This window comes from Penicillium atrosanguineum, assembly GCF_028827265.1.
Source record: "Penicillium atrosanguineum strain IBT 20685 chromosome Unknown utg000003l_segment0_segment0, whole genome shotgun sequence".
NCBI lineage: Eukaryota > Fungi > Ascomycota > Eurotiomycetes > Eurotiales > Aspergillaceae > Penicillium > Penicillium atrosanguineum.
The window spans coordinates 3,048,721-3,062,952 of NW_026623135.1; the positions used below are offsets into that span (position 1 = coordinate 3,048,721).

The 14,232-nt window shown below is 49.7% G+C and overlaps 4 protein-coding genes across 4 annotated transcripts; 2 read left to right on the plus strand and 2 right to left on the minus strand.

Annotated features, from left to right (window-relative positions):
- Positions 1–1,365: 1,365 nt before the first annotated feature.
- Positions 1,366–2,349, minus strand: N7443_004580 (uncharacterized protein; the record flags this gene model as incomplete). The annotated part of the gene is made up of 1 exon (XM_056884636.1): positions 1,366–2,349. The coding sequence occupies one exon, from the start codon at positions 2,347–2,349 to the stop codon at positions 1,366–1,368; it is 984 nt and encodes a 327-aa protein (XP_056742914.1).
- Positions 2,350–2,987: 638 nt separating this feature from the next.
- On the plus strand, positions 2,988–3,691 carry N7443_004581 (bZIP transcription factor; the record flags this gene model as incomplete). The annotated part of the gene is made up of 2 exons (XM_056884637.1): positions 2,988–3,075; positions 3,123–3,691. 2 exons carry the CDS (start codon positions 2,988–2,990, stop codon positions 3,689–3,691), a joined length of 657 nt encoding a protein of 218 aa, XP_056742915.1.
- A 2,404-nt stretch (positions 3,692–6,095) lies between these two features.
- On the minus strand, positions 6,096–7,513 carry N7443_004582 (putative oxalate/formate antiporter; the record flags this gene model as incomplete). The annotated part of the gene is made up of 3 exons (XM_056884638.1): positions 6,096–7,003; positions 7,062–7,154; positions 7,207–7,513. The coding sequence occupies 3 exons, from the start codon at positions 7,511–7,513 to the stop codon at positions 6,096–6,098; spliced, it is 1,308 nt and encodes a 435-aa protein (XP_056742916.1).
- A 3,270-nt stretch (positions 7,514–10,783) lies between these two features.
- On the plus strand, positions 10,784–13,067 carry N7443_004583 (acetate--CoA ligase; the record flags this gene model as incomplete). The annotated part of the gene is made up of 6 exons (XM_056884639.1): positions 10,784–10,807; positions 10,870–12,114; positions 12,170–12,430; positions 12,490–12,619; positions 12,671–12,945; positions 13,005–13,067. The coding sequence occupies 6 exons, from the start codon at positions 10,784–10,786 to the stop codon at positions 13,065–13,067; spliced, it is 1,998 nt and encodes a 665-aa protein (XP_056742917.1).
- Between the last annotated feature and the right edge of the window lie 1,165 nt (positions 13,068–14,232).

The following is a 14,232-nucleotide window of genomic DNA, read 5'->3' on the forward strand; positions in this document are numbered from 1 at the left end:
GATTGGCTTTCCAACTGTCCCTTGCGAACGGACCGTAGTGTGAACCTTCCTCACTGAGCCTCTTCTTATGCAACACAATCTTCAAGCCACGATAATGTTACCTAATTGCATCATATCGGGGTCCGAGATGAATGCGACCTCATCGGATTGGGGAGTGTGGCGAGCGTAAAAGAAGTAATAAGCTCCATTGACGTGTCCTTTCTCTACAGTAGGACCCGAAACCGGTGCGACCAATTACACTCTTCGATTGATTCTCTAACCCTGATGCTAAGATATACTATACTAATAGCCCCGGGTGTTGGTCCGCCACGGAACTATTGAATGTAGAGTAGCCCCGGAATAGCCATTTTCCTGAATGATTAACTATACAGTTGTTTACTCCATTCATTTCATGAGGCCATGTATTGTTACTGTATGGATAAGTCATGGTAGCTAAAAGTTTCCACAGAAGTGCAAACAAGTCAAACATGGGGAGCTAGAGTAGGCTTTGAGAATCTGGCAAGTTATCATCTCCCTCTGCCATTCCGCATGCAAGTGACGATCTGGGAGCCCACTCGGTGCCAAATCGCACAGATAGTCATTTTCGATACAGTGCTTCCGGGAGTCGATGTCACCATCTACACTGTTTCATTGTTTCTCGAACCCTAATTGCCAATAGACACTAGTCCGTACTGGGATTTTTCTGGACAATCCCTGTCGTTGGAGGCAGTATTGGACTAAAAGACGCGCGGGTGGTGCGCTGCGGCCCTGAAATGATGAAAAGACAGTGAAGCCGCTGTCGAAGGAGACTTCATCACTGATATTATCACCATTCTTCCCTGACCTCCTCTTTAATCCATTATTAGAGACGCGTTGTTTAACATGATTTTGGAGACTAAGAACCAAAGGAATTTTCAATTTGTGCTAAGTGAAATATACTCAAATAGAACGATTTTTGCGTGTTCTTATTGGTTTTATTCAAAGGAGCAATAAAATGGACACCAAATAACATCGACATCCATTGCTTATGCGAAAAGGGGATTTTTTTTCATGAGGAGTGCGTTCTGAGAAGTGGAATGCTGCGGTAATAATGGTAACCAAAATCCAGTTGGAGTGAAGGTGGCCCTTTATGGATTAGGATACTGTGCTTTCCGGAAGTCAAACGTAATAGCGCAGAATATTTTAGCTCAAATTAATGAATCTTGGCATCCGCGTTCTCACAATATCCTTTGATTGGCACCTCTCAATAGAAACATATAAGTCTCTATACCAAACGCCTTTGTCTGAATACAATTTCTCTCACTACGCAAGAGGAGGGAGATACCTCAAGTTTCTCGTACAGCCATATCAGAGAATATGTGCAGGTACTGTAGAATGTACATTCAATCAGTCTGAAACACTCGCCAGCTGCTCCTTTCCTCCCGCCAACATTTCCCTCCAATCTTGTTTCTCCAGCCATTCCTCAAACGATTTAGTCTGGACCTTCACCTTTAGTCCCTCATGGTCAATAACTCCCTCAATACCTCCGGTATACCCAAATTCATCGATAAACCACGGCGCATCCAACACCTCCAAAGGAATACCAAATTCCCGACGCATCGTCTCCGCATTCATCTCAACCACCTCAATATTGTGCCCAGTCACCTTCTTCCATACTTCCACAATTTCCTCCATGGAAATATAACTATCATATGCCAGCAGTCGGGTCCCAGCAGGTTCGTCCTCGATCAATGCGCGTACAAAATGACCTGTAGAGCCTTGGGTATCGATGACTGGAATCTTCAAGGCCCTCCGGCCTGGGATTGCGAATAAGTAGCCTCCCGTGGGGGTGATTTTCGGCATAAACAGAGGGTTTATGGCATACGCCCCGATGACAACGAACGATGTCTTCTTGGCTAATTGCGGAGTCTCAGTCAAGATGTTCTGCGCAACATCTGCTTTGGCATCCCAGTGGTAGGAATGCGAATACTTTCCTCTGGAGTGTTTCTTGATCGGCGCGAGGGTGGAATAAACAAATCGTTCAAGGGAAGGGATGTCCGCTGCAGCGAGGGCAGCGTTGCGTCCATGCAGAAGCTCAACCTGATAGGCTTGAGTGCTATCTTTCGAGGCAACATACGGCGCCCAGAAATCCGTGTTCAGGAAGATAGCGTGAGCATTGGTGAAACCGCGACGCAGAGACGGGAGATCAGAAAGGTCCGCTTGGACAATTTCCGCACCGGCAGAAGCGAGGGCTTGGGCTGCAGCGCCAGAAGGATTGCGCGTAATGCAGCGAACGTGCCAGTTGGGGAGAGCGAGAAAGGTTCGGGCGACTGAGGAGCCTTGAGTTCCCGTTGCACCGGTGATGACGATGATTTTGGTGTTCTGGGCCATGATCTTCCGGACTTGTGCTGATGGGATCTTATACAGATGATTGAAAAGTTGTAATGGTCGATGTGTTCAGTAGTAATGGTTAGCACAGAGCCTTATATACCCATGGCTTTAAGCCAATTTTACATTCTATCGGAAAGAAGTATCCCCCGAATAGCGTGATCCATGTTTGGCTTACACGCAGGATGATTCTTGAAGACAATACCGCTTTCCTGATATAGCTTTCACATCATCTGTCCGTCGCTATCGTTCACACGATGTTCCGTTGGCTTACATGTACACTGCAGCCTGATTGGCCGATATCTCATCAGCCGTCCCCATTTCGGTGCTGAAATCAGCCAACACGCCTTGGTCGGCACAATCCTTGTCCGATTAGCCTGACATTCCGAGAAGTGAATCTATGGTCGGAGCTAAGCCACGGCTTTCGGCGATAGCGAAACTTGTGTTATTAACGCCATCATAATCCGAGCGACCATAGCCTACATATCTGTGGCTCAGGTGGGGTTGAAGGGGCCGCTTACGTATCCGATGCAATCCGCTTAGCTAAAGGGCGTCAGCCAGTCAGCCATATTGGCATTAAAATCTACCAATATCTTTCATGACGCAAAATTCATCCGATTAGGACTTTAATCAAGTACACCATGTCCGAGACATCTACTATGAAACATCCAAGAAGGATCATCACACCCGCTCGGAAAGAACAGAACAGGCTCGCGCAACGGGCTTATCGTATGTTCTCTTTGGTACATGGGTAGTACGTAGCTGATATGTAGCAGGCCAGAGACGAAAAGAGCGCTTGGGAGGGGAGCATGTCATTAGAAAATGCGCAGCGAAAGAGATACACCCTGCCCCGACCGGCAGGAATGTTAAAACGGTTCCGAAAGTGGATGATGCCCATAGCCACCCTACTCATCCCCGGAACACTGCACCATTTACTTTGACTCTCGATCATTTATTCCCGTCTTTGCAAGACCATTGTCCGAAGCACGATGGAGTAAAAGAAACCGAATCTGCCACTTTTGAGCCAAACATGGGGAATGAAGACTATAACATCGACCTCCCGGCAGATCCCCTGGCCATCACCCTCGAATCAACCCACACCCACCTTCTCCGAGCTTGTTTCTACAACGCCAACAGCCTTGGCATCAGCATTCAAGAATTCTCGACGCTCAGATGCATGTCCCTCTGCTCTCCTTTCTACCGACCCCACACCACCATGTCCGATGAGCCCGGTGTTCTTCTGGCCGCCGTCTCAACCCCCCTCTATCCCAGCTCATCTTCAGCCAACCCTGCCCCAGATTCTATTCCCCCACCATCCGCTACTAGATTTGCTGCCGTTTCCTGAGCTCAGAGCCAAAGCTATCATGCTGGCAGCAACGGCGCCTCATATTTTAGACACAGTAGAGCTTAAGCGAGACATTGTTGAGAAAGGTGGTCTGATCTGCCGTCACCGTGTAGGAGCTGGAGTGGGTGTGCAGCCGTGGGACATGCGGAGCTGGGAGGTGGCACCCTGGTTTTATAAAAAGTGGAAATTGCTCGTTGCGACTTAGATCTCTTCCCATCTAGAACTCTTTTTTTCAAAGGTTGAAGGACTAGTCCTGCCAAAATTGAGTTGCGTTACTGTCATGCAATAATTTTGGGGCATTTGAACGGAAATCCCGTGAATATGTTCTCTTCTACAAGAGCAAAAGACGCCATATCAGACTCACTAGGTGACGGGCCTCCCTATATAGCCTACCAGAATTGCCAAAAATCGACCCCCCTTTTAGTAATCTTGTTTTATGGCCGTACCAAATATTAGAGTTATTTCTTTGGTGAGAGCAATCGTTTGCCGGTAGTAGTGGTTCACTCTTCAGTTGGATTTAAATTCGGCGAGTATGGAGGCAAATAAACCAGTTCGGTTCCTGCACTGGCATACATCTGCGAGATACGCTCAGAGCGGTGAATTGATGCATTGTCCATGACCAAAACATACTTTGGCTTCGGCGATGTTCCACAATTACGAAGAGGCTTATTGATATTCAATGAGCATTTACCTTGGGTACACCCCTTCCGTGGTAAATTACACAATCTTTTGGCGGTCATGCACACCGGGGCGGCCCCGCTTACTGTTAGCAGTGATGTATGTTTGCAATATTTGCGGGAGGCCGTTGATTCCGTGGGCGCGATAACATTCCTATGCCTCGAAAATTGGTTGATGTTGAATGTGTAAATACTGTCAAGATCTGTAATACAGCGAGGAGTCAAACTCCGAGATGATTCCGACAAGTAGCCGCTTCATATCCCCTCTACGGCCGAGCCTGCGTGCCGGAGGTGTCCTCTTGCACTTTGTGCCCCTTGCACCGACGATGTCAACACACTATTCGAGAAATGTATCAAACCCTTGATTTGGATTTTCATTCTTAGGCCTGCCAATTTCACCGGATGAAGTCTTTCAACTCAGTGAAGACCTCCTCAATAGGGCTCAAATCTGGAGAATATAGAGGCAAAACATCAGCTTTACTGTGACGCATAGGACTGACAAGTGATCTATAGACCTGGATGGGGGAACCTGACTGACCCGATTGGGACTAGCGAGCGACTGTTCGCTGAGCTCGCAGCGCTCAACACTTAGTTTCTTCCTCAGATTCGTACCTTCGTTGAATACTACGTGTCTCCATGCATTTTGAGTTGTAACATTTACGACAGCTTCTAGATGCATCTGTTCTATGTGGTCCGAGTAATGAAATGATGCGTTGTCCATGACGGCTCGGGCCATTTCCCGCAATGCTGGAGAAGTTGCTCGATAAAATCCTCAAAGACGGACGCATCGGTGGAGCCTTGGAAACTCAAGACAGAACAATACCATCTTGGGCATAGGCGGGCAGTATCTGAAATCGCTTATCACGATGAAATTTATACATTTGAACTGGTGCTATACCTATTGGGGACCAACTTGTTCGCCTAAAGCCTATCCTTTTATCATATCCAGACTCATCCATGTAGACAAGGTGGTAAGATGGGAAGTCTGAGATGAAGTGAAGGTATCCGTCACGTAGGTCTAGATTGCGCTCTCGGGCCTTGACTCAAGCAATTTTTCTAGGCCTGCCTTCGGACGCAAGAGCGCGGCTGCTGCTCGATTTCGTTGCATGAATAGCAAATTTGTCCCACTGAAAAACCGCCATCTCACCGAGTTTAAGGGTGGGCTTTTTGACTAGATGATTGCATAAAGCCTCAAGCGTGACTGGAGCGACCCTACGGGTCGTCCGCCTCGGTTAGGCGGTGCTTTGACGCTGCCAAGCATACGTATGTTTGGAAGAGATTCTCAGGATGGTACTCCTATTGCAGCCAGCAGCCTATGCCTTTTGCGATGTAGACAGCTTCCCATTGTGGATCATGTATAAATAAGCCCATGTTTCGAAGGGGCTAGGTTTGACGCCATGTTGGTTCGTCCACTCTTAATTGATTGTTAAGAGCGTCGTCTCTCGGGAGGTTTCTTTGCAGGTTGGGGGTTTGGAGGTCCTAGATATTTCTATTACAAGATAATACCTAATCTCAAAATACAGTATAATTGAAAGAAGACGCAACACATGTCTAACTAGCAGGGGTATTCCGAAACAATTCCCATCAAAGATTAGTACGTCTTGATATTAGGGTTAGAGAATCAATCGAAGAGTGTAGGTGGTCGCACCAGTTTCGGGACGTACTGTAATTTCTATCGTTTTCTATTGGTAGAGGCTCTATTATATTCTGTCTCCGTTACAAATAGTCTAAAACTTGGTTTTCAAAGACCACCCTCGACAAACCCCCCTGGCCAACACAAACGCAATAGCCGCAACAAGATAAAGGACTCCGCCGAAGATAATCAACCCATTATACCCTCCTCGATCTCGCTGCTGAATTGCCCCTGCAATCGGGATCCCCGTAAGGGTTCCAATACTGCTGATCGTATAAGTGGTCCCCATTCTCTTCCCAATGTCACCAGTGGTACAGACCTGAGAAATGCACACTGGCGTCAAACTGATGGCAGCTCCACTCCAGAATCCAAAGAACACAGCGTAGCAAATGATCGCAGCCAGGTTATCACCGGCTCTAAGCCAGAGCGCTAGAGTCAGAATGGTGCAGATAAATGATGTCAAGACCATCACGTTGAACCGCCCGATTCTGTCTGCTATCAGGCCAGGCAGGAAGCGGCCTGGGATGGCGCCGAGGTTCAGGAATACGATCAAGAGGTAGGAGAGCCTATCCCCCACACCGGAATCTACAGCGTAAGACGCAATGTAGGTGTAAGGAATGAACACCGCGAATTCGACTAGGAAGACCGCGACTGTTGTAAAGGCGTAGTTGGGGTCCTTGAGGGCTCGAAAATCGATAGATGCTCCCGCTTTGATATTACCGGGGACTCTGGTCTTGAGAAGCATGCAGGCTGCTGTACACATCACTGCGGAGAGAAGTGCAATGACGCGTATGGCCCAAGAGAACCCGATCTTGGGCGCGGCGAAGAGAATGATCAGAGAGAAAACGACTCCTCCGATTCCTCCGGCTGTACAGGCAATACCTGTAGCATATCCTCGACGGACATTGAACCAGTGACCAACTGCAGAGATTGATGGTGTGAATAACGTGCAAGCGGAAAGGCCACCTAGCACACTAAAAGACAAGAATATCTGGTAATATTCTGGAGTCAATTAGCAACCTCTCAACCATCGCACCCAAGAAATCATCCATAAACGCACCTTCACTAAAACTCAAGCAAACCAATGAAGCAACGATCCCAATGGATCCAGGAATGACGACATGATTAGAACCATAGGTATCAAAGACGGGCCCTTTTTGGAGAGGTTAGTTTCAAGGCCTCGAGATCGGTGGATCATAGTTTACCAGCTTGAGCCCCTGCCAAGTAAAGAAAAAAGCCATAAGCGCCAAAAATCCACCCAATGCTCGATTCGGAATAGTTCTGCAATTGATGCGTGCTAATCCATGCATGCAATACTCCGAGGGTATTCAGGAGCCCCATTGCTGGGATCATCGCACACCATGCTCCAAGGACGACGGACCAGGCTTTCCACCCTCCTTCGGGATGGCCGACATCTTCTTCCTCGTCGGGAGGTGGGGGTTGTGGTGATGATGAGATTTCGTACGTTTCATATTTGGGTTCGCTCTGCTCGCATGCTGAAGTAATTGGCATTGTCGTGAGTTGCGGAAGTTGAAGTTGAGCACCTGAGCATCAGTCGAATCTTGCTCTCTTCTGACGGAGTAAATGTTCTTAAAATAGTCGATCCCTTCGCAAGCATTCACGGACCCAAGTTTGAGTCGAGGCGTGAGGTTCGTGGGTACGGATACATCGCAGTGAAAGATGGGGGAAAGATCCTGAAGAGCATCGACGATAAGCTCTCATTGGCTCATTGGATGATTCACGGATTGCTAATCCTCAACTTGATTAGAGATGTCTCTCTACTACGCTTATCATTGGATATTTCCAAGGAAGAGGACTCGACTCTGACGATCTTGAAGCCTTGGTATGGTCTGTGTCACTATGTGGGTGAACCCCGGACTCTGGAAATGGATTGCGGGTAAAGCTATCCGAGTCGGCCCATCGTGTCAATTCCATGCTGATTACAATTTACTCCTTGCCTTTGGTGGGGTTGATTCAAATCAATGATTCCAAGGTTCATGATGTATGCGCCTTCTGATGACATGGTTTGCGAATCCTCTAGGCGCATTGTATTGTCTTCCCGAGTCAGGCCATTATTTCATCGAATGTCTTCCAAAAGATGCTCGTACCATATGAGACGGAAATGGAGTATATATGCTTACCAGAAAGAATCTCGAACGCCCTATAATATACTGGGTTGTCGCCGGCCCTGACGATAAGTTTCTGTGGGCTAAGGAGACTTTCGGCTGTGTCGAAGGAATAATCGTCAGCGCACTGTTTGAGCAGAGCACATACCACTCGTGTACCACATAATTGACGAGGCTCAATATCGCCTGCTGAGACCTTCCTTTAATCATCGAGTCAATTGAGCTCGAGCCCGTTTTTCCAAAGCTCAATTGACTTGTCGGACACACACGGCGCTGGAACACGGGGTGACCGTTAATGTGTTAGTATTCGTAATAAGGGTACCATGAAGTAGGGAAGTTCCGTCAGCATTTGTGATTAGGACCCTGTTGTTTTGATTGGCATTTATGATGTTCTTAAACGACCATCGCGATCGTCTTCGGCTTCATGACACTCCTAGGCTATTGATTGTGCGACCTCGGACCAAGGGACGCGTGTAGCCTCGGTGTCTGGAACATCCGTAGCAGCAGGCGTGTACGGAGATGCGGATGGAATCAAAACCGAGTTTGGTACCTCGGGCTCGTTGGGTGGAATTGGTTGAATGCGCCTCTCGGCATCGGGTTCGCGCGGATCATCTTCAACATTCCAAGGCTCTAGAAGTTCCAGAATACGCCATTGACCAATCGGTGGGTATATATATCCAGTGGTGAACCAGATCTGAGAGATCTATAATGGATATCACGGCGTTCGCCCGGTATTTGCTCGGGAATGACCCTCACCGAGTCTCGGAAGAGCCAGGGCAACCGCAGGTGCCCCCCATCACCGAAAATCATTCCCCACGTCTCATTGGGCTAGGACTCCCACAAGACTCCCACAAAACTCCCACACGTAAACAGTCGAGCCGAGAACGATACGACGAGGATACGGCGTAATAATTAAGGCGCTGTATGTTCTGTTGGGACGCGAAGTGGGATGAGTGGGGACTGTGACTGTGCTGGCACCGGCTCGCCTTGAACTCGCATGCTGCAGAATGCCACTACTGCACGCTTCGTATCCCCTAAATGCTAGCTTGGGTACTTAGGTGCTTTAGTCTTGCATTTTTGGCACTAGAGGATTCCCACTGATCTGCAGTTCACATGTTACTGCGACAGTTGCACGGAAGAGTGCAACAAGGAAGCACCAAGTGTGTACCTGACCTACTTAGTACTACATAAACTTGACCTAGATCGGATCCATCCGCAATGCAACCGATGATCATCTCGGCCCTGGTGTTATCCGACCGGCTGGTTCAATAAAAGTCAGGGGCTAAGGTACACCGGGAACCACTCGGTCCCACAGTCATTTTTCAACCCCCACAATCAATGCCACAATACGTTTGTGCCAGTCCGCGGACCTTTTACCCAGCCGGACGTTCTGCCGCTCTCGCGGAGGCCAGCATCAGCCGCCGCAGAGCCCGCAGCCGTCCCGTCGCGAAGCCCCTGCTCTGGCTCGCGCCGACACGCCTGCACACCCCACATAGACCGTACTCAGACGCGTGGAGACTGGATCAACCCGTGTGTCAGTTAGTGACGCTAAGGTAGCGTTGAATTGTATATATCCTGGTGAGAGAAATTTTTTTTTTTTTTTTAATTTAAATTTAAAATAAGACGAGAGTGATAAAGAGAGCTCTAGAACCCGACAGGAGCAGAGTTTCAAAACGCGCCCGTTGCCGCTCAAAGCAACTGCTGTAGAGCCGCGCCTCCAATCAGGACTTGCACAAGTGCGGCTCGCGAACAGCGAACAGCGCTGAGTCAGCCCCCACCCCGCAGTGCCCGCGCGCGGCGATCTCGTTGCAGACAAGTTTGTAGGTCTCTTGTGTGGGTGAAAAGTGGGAGTCCAGCTGATGGGTTCCCCAGGATTCTGCTTGGTTACCCGCAGTACGAAGCTTTGGTTCTATGTCATTGTGGCGAGCTTGATCGTGCTTCGGTTCATAGCATCATAGCATCATATAGCATCATAGCAGTATAACATCATAGCTCGTGATATACTCCTACATTCCGAAACACATCTAGCCTAGGGCCGGGGTTGATCAGGTCGGACGAATGGTTCACGGAGGACGGGAGAATCGAAATGGAGGGGGAAGCCAAGCCCAACGACTAGTGGGTTGGGCCCGATAATTGTAAGCTTCCCCGGAGCAACGGAAGCCCTTGGTCACCCCGCATGGCCGACTTTTTGGATTCGCTTCTACCATTGTGTACGAGTCGCGTGGTAGTACAGAGTACAGATCTCGGTGAAGTAATTCGTATTCAACCGACTGCATCGTGTGTGAAAAAAAAAACCGAAAAAAACCACCAGAAAAAAAGACAAAACATTCCATAACGCACGGCCCAGGCCGCATCGGTAGTGCACCGAAAAGGTCAAAGGTGAAAAGGTGACAGGCGTACGGAAAGGTAAGGAATCTCCACCCGGGGAGGTGGATGTGGAAACAGGCATTTCAAAAAGGTTACCTACTAAACCGTCGCCAGACCCTCTTTTCCAATTCTCTCTTCTCTTCCCCCCCTTTCATCGACCGGAGTCCGAGTAGGTGATCCCCCAGCTTGCGCCTGCCCCTCTCGCTGACTTCGTATGCTTTCTAGAGGTTTGCGTCGAGCTTTTTTCTCAACCTCTGTCTCTTCTTCTCGCAAATCGGAGCTCGCTATTATGTCTGCTCCCAAGCCCTCAGTGGTAAGGCACTACCCCGCCAATCCCCGGCAACTCGGAGCGGGACTAACAACGAATTTGTTCAGGTGCTGGAGGCGCAGGAGGTCGACACCTTCCACGTCCCCAAGGCTTTCCACGACAAACACCCCGTCGGAACTCACCTGAAGGACCTCGACGAGTACAAGACTCTCTATGAGGAATCCATTCGCAGCCCCGACACCTTCTGGGCCCGCCATGCCCGCGAGCTGCTCACGTTCGAGAAGGATTTCAAGACCACCCACGTTGGCTCGCTCGAGAACGGCGACAATGTCTGGTTCCCCGAGGGTCGTTTGAACGCCTCTTACAACTGTGTTGACCGCCATGCGCTCAAGAACCCTAACAAGGTCGCCATCATCTATGAGGGCGACGAGCCCAACGAGGGCCGCACCATCACGTACGGCGAGCTCTTGCGCGAGGTTTCTCGCGTCGCCTGGGCTCTGAAGCAGCGCGGCGTGAAGAAGGGCGACACGGTTGCCATCTACATGCCCATGATTCCCGAGGCCGTCGTTGCCTTCCTAGCTTGCTCGCGCATTGGTGCCGTGCACTCCGTCGTTTTCGCCGGTTTCTCTTCCGACTCTCTTCGGGACCGTGTCATTGACGCCGACTCCCGCTGTGTCATCACCACTGATGAGGGTAAGCGTGGTGGAAAGGTTATTGGTACCAAGCGCATTGTCGATGAGGCTCTCAAGCAGTGCCCCAACGTGAACACCTGCCTTGTCTACAAGCGCACTGGCGCTGAGATCCCTTGGACCGAGGGCCGCGATATTTGGTGGCACGAGGAGGTCGAGAAATACCCCAACTACATTGCACCGGAATCAATGAGCTCCGAGGATCCTTTGTTCCTGCTCTATACCTCTGGCTCCACCGGCAAGCCCAAGGGTGTCATGCACACTACCGCTGGTTACCTTCTTGGTGCGGCCATGACTGGAAAGTACGTCTTCGACATTCACGACGACGACCGCTACTTCTGTGGTGGTGATGTGGGTTGGATTACCGGCCACACCTACGTTGTGTACGCGCCTCTGCTCCTTGGCTGTGCTACTGTTGTCTTCGAGAGTACTCCCGCCTACCCCGACTTCTCGCGCTACTGGGACGTTATCGATAAGTACGATGTCACTCAGTTCTACGTTGCCCCCACTGCTCTGCGCCTATTGAAGCGCGCTGGTGGCGAGCACATTCACCACAAGATGAAGTCTCTGCGTATTCTGGGCTCTGTTGGTGAACCTATTGCTGCTGAAGTCTGGAAGTGGTACTTCGAGGCTGTTGGCAAAGGAGAAGCCCACATTTGCGACGTTAGTTTTCCCTCCCCTCTCAAAAGATATAATCAGTTCTAACATTCAATGGCAGACCTACTGGCAAACCGAGACTGGCTCCAACGTGATCACTCCTCTCGGCGGTATTACCCCCACCAAGCCCGGCAGTGCTTCCCTTCCTTTCTTCGGTATTGAGCCTGCCATTATCGACCCCGTCTCCGGCGAAGAGATCACTGGCAATGATGTTGAGGGTGTTTTGGCCTTCAAGCAGCCCTGGCCCAGTATGGCACGCACCGTTTGGGGTGCCCACAAGCGCTATATGGACACTTACTTGAACGTATACAAGGGTTACTACGTAAGAAGACCCCCTTCTGAAAGCTTACAAGTGCAATTAAGAGCTGACAATTCTCATAGTTCACGGGTGATGGCGCTGGTCGCGATCACGACGGCTATTACTGGATCCGTGGCCGTGTTGACGACGTTGTTAACGTATCTGGCCACCGTCTCTCCACCGCTGAGATCGAGGCTGCTCTCATCGAACACCGTAAGTCAATATTTAATCGGACTGAAATGATCCAAAGCTAATTTTTCACAGCTATGGTCGCCGAGGCTGCTGTTGTCGGTATCTCCGATGAGCTGACCGGTCAGGCTGTCAACGCCTTCGTTTCTCTCAAGGAGGGTAACGAGACCAACGACCAGGTGCGCAAGGATCTGGTTTCGCAGGTTCGCAAGTCAATTGGTCCCTTTGCCGCCCCTAAGGCCGTTTTCGTTGTCGACGACCTCCCCAAGACCCGCAGTGGAAAGATCATGCGCCGTATTCTGCGTAAGATTCTTAGCGGCGAGGAGGACAGCCTTGGTGACACTTCCACGGTAAGAGCGTTTCTGTGCTTTCGCGCTTGGCTCTCATTGATACTAATCTATCCAAATAGCTCTCCGACCCCAGTGTTGTTGACAGAATTATTGCCGTTGTCCACGCTGCTCGCGAGAAGTAAAATTTGGATCAATGAAATTATGATATTGATGATTCAGAAGGTGGGCGGTTTCTCAATCATTTTGGTAGACATTCAAGACCTCAGATACTGACTTTTTCTCTTAGGTGGTGGTGCTTGGCCTTACACGGTCGAGATTCAGTTATTTCCGGTTTTCAGTTTGGCCAATATTTCTTTTGAGATTCCCTGATTAGTCTATCCAGTAGCTTTGTGAATAAGAATTTGCCCTGGATTTAAACATTGTCATCTCTTTGTAAGCATACAGCGGGATAGAAAAGATGCTGCACATGGGCTCAAATACTTTGTTCCGCTAGTCCTTATAGGTATCTCCCGGAACATTGCCGTACACGCCTTCTTAGATCTCCTTTTATTGTTCTTCACCCTCTTCTTTTATAACAACTCAAAATACGACCGGACAGAAAAGCCATTACCGCCTGTTCCAAGCTCGTTTCTATCATCTCGTTGGTCGGGCTGTAGTTGGTGTTCAGGTAGGCAACAAGTAGCTCGGAGGGTAGTTCTCCGGCATTATAGCTATGTCACGCGGATAAATACGAAGTATGATGCACACTAAGCGCTCGGGTCCTGCACGATTCAGCTCCGTGTATTTTTCCATGCATGATTGTCCTCGAGATATCGTGCATCGCTGCGTGCACGCGCTTTAGGTCGAGTCAGGCATCACTCACGTGACGGATCACAGTGTGCCGGAGGTTAGTCAGCTCACTGCCTAAACTGGCAAACTTCACCATTTCTGGCGCGTCTCTCCCTCTCTTCTCTCTCCCACGCGCTCTCTCTCGCCCGCCGCAGCGATCGCACACCCTGACTCGGCTCTCACATCTGCGCGCACCTCACTTCATGCTCCAATAGAATCCTCAGCTCCGACCCGACAACATGTCTTTCGGTTTTGGAGGTGGAGGGTTCGGGCAGAACAACCAGAGCACCGGCTTCGGAACGGGCTCTGGCTTCGGAGGCACCAACACTGGCGGAGGTAGGTTTCTATCGCGACAGCCATGAGCTGTATTGTTTCGCATCCTTTCACTTCCCCATTGCTTTCCCTACGTTATTTTCCTTGATGTCTTCCTTGTCCCGGAAAGAAGAAGAAAAAAACAAAAAACCCACGGTGCTCCTGATGTCGATCCCGCGACAACAATGACACGCGCAAGGCGACCCA